Source organism: Quercus suber, unplaced genomic scaffold, assembly GCF_002906115.3.
Source record: "Quercus suber isolate HL8 unplaced genomic scaffold, Cork oak 2.0 scaffold_987, whole genome shotgun sequence".
Classification (NCBI taxonomy): Eukaryota; Viridiplantae; Streptophyta; class Magnoliopsida; order Fagales; family Fagaceae; genus Quercus; species Quercus suber.
The window spans coordinates 10,057-18,467 of NW_027070402.1; the positions used below are offsets into that span (position 1 = coordinate 10,057).

The 8,411-nt window shown below is 31.3% G+C and overlaps 1 protein-coding gene across 1 annotated transcript; it reads left to right on the forward strand.

The window, feature by feature from the left end:
• Positions 1–6,057: 6,057 nt before the first annotated feature.
• Positions 6,058–7,908, forward strand: LOC111990924 (protein neprosin). The gene is made up of 7 exons (XM_065768689.1): positions 6,058–6,183; positions 6,290–6,340; positions 6,430–6,645; positions 6,857–7,009; positions 7,142–7,195; positions 7,296–7,430; positions 7,534–7,908. Exons 1-7 carry the CDS (start codon positions 6,058–6,060, stop codon positions 7,906–7,908), a joined length of 1,110 nt encoding a protein of 369 aa, XP_065624761.1.
• The last annotated feature ends 503 nt before the right edge of the window (positions 7,909–8,411 follow it).

Consider the following 8,411-nt stretch of genomic DNA (forward strand, 5'->3'; position numbering starts at 1 on the left):
ATGACACAATCAGCCTCGCACGTGTAAGCGATGACATAAGCGGACCAATCAAACTCTGCCACGTGTCACCAATCAAACTCTGCCATGTGTCACAAATCAAGCTCCGCCATGTGTCACTTACCTACCCTAAACTCCTATAAATAGAAGTCTTCCTAAGGCATTTGGAGGAGATCTGAGGAGAGAGGAAGATCTAAGGATCAGATCAAGGAGATCCAGAGATTTGGAGGGAGGACCAGGCCATTGGAAGCACTTAGAAGTCCAGAAGCTCTGCCGGAACCAAGCTCTAAAGCCTCCAAGAACTTCAAGAACTTCAACTTCGAATACGAAGAACATTCGAAGGAAAATCATCCAAATCATCTGCCTAGATCCAAAAGTTTGCTGGAATCAAGCTCAAAAGCCTCCAGAAACATCAACAAATCACAAATCAGTGAAGCTCTACGGATTCAAGCCTCTAAAGCCCCGAAGAACTTCCACCACAAACCTTCGAATACCCGCTTACACGTGCGAAGCTGATTATGTCATCGCTTACACGTGCGATGATGTGTGATTGGTTTTTGCATGACATTTGGCAAATTTCTGTTGGTTTCTGAATAATGATAGCAAAACCTAGCAGCAATATGTGGCGCTTTGTAATTGGCTGTATTTTGTGGACTTGGTAGTGTGACGTTTCAGCTTGTGATAGGTCAGGAATTTTCCCTGTCTACAACTGGAAATTAGAATGTAACTCTATGCAAACACATGGATGTATTTAAAATTAAACAAAATTTTTATTATAAAAATATAAATAATTAGTCAAATTATTATTTTTTTAAAAAATGTAACACATGCATTAATACATACGTATAGATACATTTAAAATTAAACACAATTTTTATCATAAAATATAAATAATTAGTCAAATTATTTTTTTAAAGTAAATATAATTAGTCACATATTAAAATTCTTACCTAAATTTTAGTACTACTTATGATCATTTTTTTTTCTAATTTTTTATAAGATAGAACGTCTAGTGATTTTTATTTTATTTATTTTTTGAGAAGCATTTGGTGATTTTTATTAAGTATATGTAATAGTTTTTTTTTTTTTATTTTTTTTTATAAATTTTATAGTTCATTAATATTAGATTCTTAGTATTCTGCACTCATTAACTCACTTAACATAAAGATTAAAAAAACTTAAGTAGACACATGGCACATGCTTAAGTGGATAATTATGGTGTAGTCCCCACATAAATTTAGACATGTGCAAAATTGGATTATAATTTCATATTTTAATTCAACTTTCTCTAAGTTTTAACTATTAATATATATATATATATATAGATGATTTATAAATTTGAATTTTTTTAATTATATGATTATGTTTTTTATGGTTTATTATATTGGGCTCCTCATTTTCTACACTAAATTAACTACTTTGGCACAAAAATTTAAAAATTTATATTATATGATACACATGGTACAAAATTAAACTTTAATTGAAATTCAATTTTTACACTAAATTAACTCACTTGGTACAAAATTCTAAAATTTAAATTAGATGAGACACATGACGCAAAATTAGACTCTAATTGAATTTCGATTTGAAATTTAATTGAATTTTCTCTCTTCTTTACCTATTATTATTATTATTATTATTATTATATAGATGAACTAAATATAAATGAGGAATACAAAAATAAATTGTTAAGCATATTATTGGAAACAAAAAGTGATAAAGAATATTCAGATGAATTATTACAAATAGAAAGAAGTAGCTCAATTGAAAGCCTATCAACAGAAGTGAAAGTAGAATAGAATAATTATGTTTTTGTAAGAATAAAGATGTGAATGTAGGGGGTGTTCGAAGCGTGATGCAGTATGATTTTGGGCCATTTTTAGCATTACACTTTGCGGTATAATTTAGTCAAAATTATAATTGCACCGCACCTCATTTTTTAAACTATTGAATTTAAGTATATCCAAAGGTAAAATAAAAGGCACTCATTAATAATAATATTCTTATTAGGATCTCATTTATTATCCTTTATTTATTTTCTCTGCTCTCTCTTTTTCCTTCATTGCTCTTCCACCTCCATTGCCATAAGATTCCACCTCCACGGCCAGGTTGCTGGCAGCAAAAGAAGTTGTGGTTAAATTGGAGATTATTTGGTCCTGCATAATGACATTGTCTATGACTTGTACAATTTTTATCTATTATGCTTTTGGGTTCAATGGATAATGTAATGTCAAATAGCGTTGGTACGCTACATTCGAGATGGAGGAATTAATATGGTAAATATTCTTCATTTGTTTGGAATTGAGCGATGATACGCTTTTTGTGAACTTTGCTAGGACTGTGTGTATATTAATATGTACATGATTTTCTCATTTTAGGATTTTTAAAATTTACTTATTCAATACTGTTAAGGTAATATTTGGAAGGGTATTATATATAGAGTTAGAGAGGCTGTTGGAGGATGGTTTTGGTGTGTTTGCTCTCCAAAAAAAAAAAAAAAAAAAAAAGCTTTAGAGAACCTATTGAAGATGCTCTTATGCGAATTTGACAAAGCATGATCGTCTATATATGTATATATATAGTTCATACACCATTTTAATGTTTTTGAATTCTTTGATTACAAGGGCCTTAAGAGTTGGACTTAGGCTATTATCCTATTTGCTTTTGAGTCCAAAGATATCTTTCAAGCTTGCGTATAAGAATTGAAATTGGGCCTTCACAGTATTCAATTTTTGAATCTAAAAACTAGTATTCAAACATGCGCCAAACGTTGGACTTGGGCCTTAATCAAGTAAGGGTTAAAACAATAGCAAGCAACGGCTGAATAACATATATAGATTTAAAAAAAAAAAAAAAAAAATAATGGGTTAATGAGCGATTTTCTCATTTTTTGAATGTTTATTTATATATTGATTTTATTTAATACTGTCAATTGTATTTTTAGAAGGCTTGTTATAAAAAAAAAAAGAAAAAAAAAAAGTCATTTTGTATATAATAATAATTACCTTGTGGCATAATGAGCGATTTTCTCATTTTGAAATTTTATTTATTTATTCAATGCTGTCATGCACAAGTATATGTTTGGAAGGGTTTTTTATTTTTATTTTTTATTTTTATAGTTATTATTTTTGCATTTAAAAACAATTATCTTGGGGCATAATTGATGGCAATTAATGCCTGTAATATTTTTTGAGAAATAATATGTCCACAACATTTTCAAAATGTTGTTACAACAAATTCTAAGTAGCAGGTTGTTACTGATTATTATTGTTGAGGTAAAAAAGTAATCTTAGTATTAGGTTCAAATTTGAACTAATAACAACTAACCACCTATGATTTGTTGTGAAAATGTTGTGAAAGTAGCATCTTTCATTTTTTTTTCCTGTGTGGCCTTTATATCTATTATGAATTATGAAATAATTTGGCCGAATTTCTATTACAAAAATAATTAAGAAATAACAATTGATGCACTAATTATGATTTTATTACTGAATTATAGTATGTGAATTCATGGCTCCATGCACCTACTTCGTTTTTTTTTTTTTGAATAGATGCACCTACTTCGTTTTGATNTATAATTTAGTCAAAATTATAATTGCACCGCACCTCATTTTTTCGGTCATATGTGCAGTGCAGTGTGGTTTAGAGTTTAGCCAAAACTATAACCGCACCGCATCTCATTTTATGGTCACATGTGTGGTATGGTGTATCAAATGCAGTTTGGAAGGTTTGAAACTCGTATATTTTTCAAATTATGGGCTTTTCCTGCTCAACCCAAAATTGATTTTCCCCTTTGTTTTGGGCCAAGTATTAAACTATTGAGCTAGCTTTCCTGATCAACACTTGCTAGGGTTATTAAACTTTTTTTTTTTTTTTTGAAGACTAGGGTTATTAAACTATTAATAATATATTTAAAATTAAAAAAAAATATTAATATATAGAGAGGGTGCGGTTTGTGCGGTTTTTTTATTATAAAACCGCACTACACTATGCAGTGTGGTGCACAATTACTTGGGGTGCAGTGCAATTATGCCATTTTGCGGACGGTTTTGATGCGGTTTTGCAGTTTATGCGGTTTAGTGAACACCCCTATATGTATGTGTAAGAAAACTATAAATACTCTAACGAAAGAAGAAAGAATAATAATTGAATTAATTGACAACATTGAAGATCCAAAAAATAAGAAGAAATATTTAATAAAATTAAGCGAATCAAGCAAACTTGTGATAATATAAATGGAGAACAAGCAGATGATTATAAAATTTTGGAAAATAGCAGGAAGGTTCAAACATGAAAAAAAGCCAGTAACACAAGACCTTCAATTAGAAATACATCAGATAAAACAAGACATCAGGGAATTAAAAACTGAAATCAAATTATCAAATGAACAAATGGCCCAAGAAATAATTGCTTTAAAATTAGAGAAACAAATATTTGTACCAGAAGAAGGAACATCATATGATTTAATAATGAGAGAAGACAAAAAAAGGAATTAATAATTTGGAATTTAAGAATATAATGTCACACGATTTTTTGAATCTAATTGATATAATAATTTTTCAAAAATGGTATACAGAAATAACTATAAAATACACGAGAGTATGAGTTCACAATGATATATATATATATATATATATTTTGTTATAAGAAAAAAAAAATGCACTTCGTTTTGAATTTGGATATTCAAAACATGCACTTTATGGAAACAAATCATATGCAATTATATATGAGCGATTTTCTCATTTTGGGATTTTAAAATTTTATTTATTCAATACTGTTAAGGTATATATTTGGAAGGGTGTTATATATATACGTATTGTTTTTAATTAGTCATTATGCATTTGATTCTCAAAAAAAAAAAAAAAAAAGTCATTATGCTTTTAATAACTGTAGGGACTCAATTTGGATTTGACCCTGAATATGAATGGGTTTTCAGCCCAACAAGCCCAAACAATAAATTTGTAGAGAGTGGGTTAAAGGTTTAGACGCTGGCCGTCGTTCACCAAGCATGAACCCTCTTTTATTAAGAAACACTTAGAATTAATTTACAACGGGGAGAATGCTCCTCGGCCCGTGGCCGAGGAGCCCCTTTTCTTCTCTTTTCTTTTTCTCCCCCCCTTCTTTACTTTACTTGCTTTTCTTATATAGTCTTCATCTTCCTATCCCCTTCTTCCATCTGTTGATCATCCATTCGCCTCCCTTCTGGCCATCCGTCTTATCAGAGGCCTTATCAGTACTCAAGTGGTTCACTCTGATCAACGTTGCCCTGCTAAGGGGTTATATCCCCATTAATGCGGCCAGAGGGGTTAGGTGAATGCATTAAGTGCGAATGTGACAGTTTGCTCTAGGCTTGCCCCCTCCCAAAAATTATCCCTAGTATGCCGAGGACGGAGAGGTCCTCGGCGTGGGTCAAAAAGGGGTTTTGTCTGACTTAGCCTTGGCTGGTCAGTCCTCCTCGGCGCTGGCCTTGGGCTTACTACGCGATGGGCTGTGGCTGTCAGGCCCACGGGCCCCACAATAACAATTATCTTGGGGCATACTTGAAGACAATTAATGCCTATGCGTTTAATAATTTTTTCCTGGTGGCCCCTATATGGCTATATCTGTTTTGAATTCAAATTCGTTTTGAATTGTGAAATAATTTTGGCCGAATTTCTTGTTATATTACAGAGAAAATTAAGAAATACTAACAATTAATTCATGCACTAATTATAATTTTATTACGAAATTATAGCATGTGAATTTATGGCTTCATGCACCTACTTAATTCGTTTTGATTTTTTTTTTTTTTTTTTTGGTTATAAGAAAAAAAATGCACTTCGTTTAGTTTGAATTTGAATAGTCAAAACATGCACTTTATGGAAACAAATCATATGTCATTAATTATGAGCGATTTTCTCATTTTGGGATTTTTAAAAAATTTATTTCATCAATACTGTTAAGGTATATATATGTTGGAGAAGACTTTTCGAATTAGATTAATTTCAGAACCTGACAAAATTAGATTGATATATATATATATATATGCAAATGTGGTATAGCGGAATACATCACATGCCTATGGCTAGAACTAGAAGCGTTGTCCTACTGGTTCTGTTCACAGTGTTTCTCTCTTTTAGCTGTAATGGAGTTTTTGGCAATAGTGGTCTACATAATAATAATAAGCTGGCAAAGAAAACTATTCAGGTGAGACGACCATTTTATTTATTTTTGTATGTATATATATTTATGTTGAACAAATCATGTATGCGTCGGTTATTATAATGAGAATAAATATTTTGTGATTTTGTAGACGAAGTACGGGGATACATATGATTGCATGAACTATACTAATGATTTGCCGGTAAACCTTCCTTACTATGTCAAATTTTTCTGAGTTTTTAGCCTTCTTTATAAAGAAAATTAAGTACGTAATATTGTATTTAAATACAGGTGTTTCCTCCCTCCCAACTTAAAGGAAGTAGAGACCCGCAAAAGTCTTCATCACTATTTAACCCATCTAATTTTTGGCTAAATGGTAAAGGTTGTCCAGATGGTTTGGTTCCCATTAGGAGAACAACGAAAGATGATCTCAAAAGAGCAAAATTAGCTACAGAGATACATGCCTCAAAATATAATCCACTCACTATTGATAAACATGGTACTCATGTGAGTTCTCATTGGCGCTCTCTTTTATTTTTTATTTATTTATTCCTTAAACTATGATATATATATATATATATATATATATCTTTTGTGTTGTAGTTGTAGTTGCTTCTGTTTTTGTTGTGGAGAAATAACACCTATAATAATCATACATTTTGTTTTAAGAGAAATTTCTAATTGGCTTATTTAAATATTGTTCCATATTATTCCACAGTATGCTATAGTCGGGACAACAGATGCAAACACAAAGTACCATGGAGGCTCTGCGATCATCAGCGTATATCATCCATCAGTTGTGGGAACTCAATACAGTTCTGGTCGCATAAAGGTCCAAAATGGTCCTGATAGCATAGAAGTTGGATGGACAGTAAGTGTGAAATATGAAGCTACTTTATCATATGTGTGTGTTTGTGTGTGTATATATATATATATATATATGTATGTATTGGTGTATCCATAAATAATTGTTAAATCTAATACTCATTCATTTTTGTCTTAGGTGAATCCAACCTTGTACAAAGACAATCTTACCCGATTGTACACATTTACAAAAGTAATTAATCTTTTATTCTATTCATATGTTGTTCTATTAATATTACACAAGTAACTATATTGTTTACTCACCCTTTTTTTTTCGATGTCTCCATCTATAGACAGCTAACTCTGCATGCTTCAATACATTATGCAATTCAATAAAACCTGTGCGATCAGATATGCCTCTTGACATGGTTTTAGAGCCAGTTTCAACGATAGACCACAAATATGACTGGAAATTCATGCTTTTTTGGGTAAATAAATAAATTTTTTTTTTGGGTACTAACCAATTTGTGCATCAAGAATAATGAAGAAATCACGACATTTGATGTTTGTCAAATTTCCCTCAAAATGCAGGATGTTGCTAATGGAAATTGGCGTCTAAAAGTTAGTAAAGATGAAACAGATATCGGATTCTGGCCAAAAAATATATTTACGTCTTTAGGAGACGGTGCTAATTATGTTGAATGGGGTGGAGAGGTGTTTAGTCCTCCTAATGTGCCTAGTCCTCCCATGGGCTCTGGGTCGTCCATGTTAGAAATGACCAATTATGATGCATATTGTAGACTCATTAAAATAATTAATGAGACTGATTATGAGGTGAATGCTGTTGGTACGAAAGCGTTTTCAGATGTCAACCAATATCAAGTTAAGGATGAAGGAGATACACATGAAGCTGATTTTCAGCACCTAGTACTGTTTGGGGGTCCAGGTGGTTATACTGGGCTTTGAGATGTTCAAACTTCCATTTGGTTTAGTGCATGTATTCTCATAAAATCCTTTAATTTTGCTCAATAAATTCATCAATGTATAATCTTAATTCTCTTTGTTCATCTTTGTTTTTTATGTCTCATGTTTATGGTCTTTATTGTCGCTCATGTAGAAGTGCACTAGCCAAACAATTCAAAAATTTTGCTAGGTTATTTTGCAATGAACTAAGTTTGTGGTTTCCTCAATTTCTTATTTCTTTGTCTCAACCAAATAAAATTGTTAGTCACATATGTGCCATATTTCAGAAGAACTAGTCAATAATTTTTAGTTACAATTAATTCATTTGGAGTATAGCAAAAACAAGTCTATAATTTTAACATATTGAGTTTGGATAGTCAAATTGTTGACTTTTTTTTTCGTAATATGAATAATTCTTCAATTGTTGACAGAAGTTTTTTCCTCGTAATATGAATGCTTATTAACTGCAACTTATCTCAGTGGCTCAAGGGTGTTTCAAATGACGA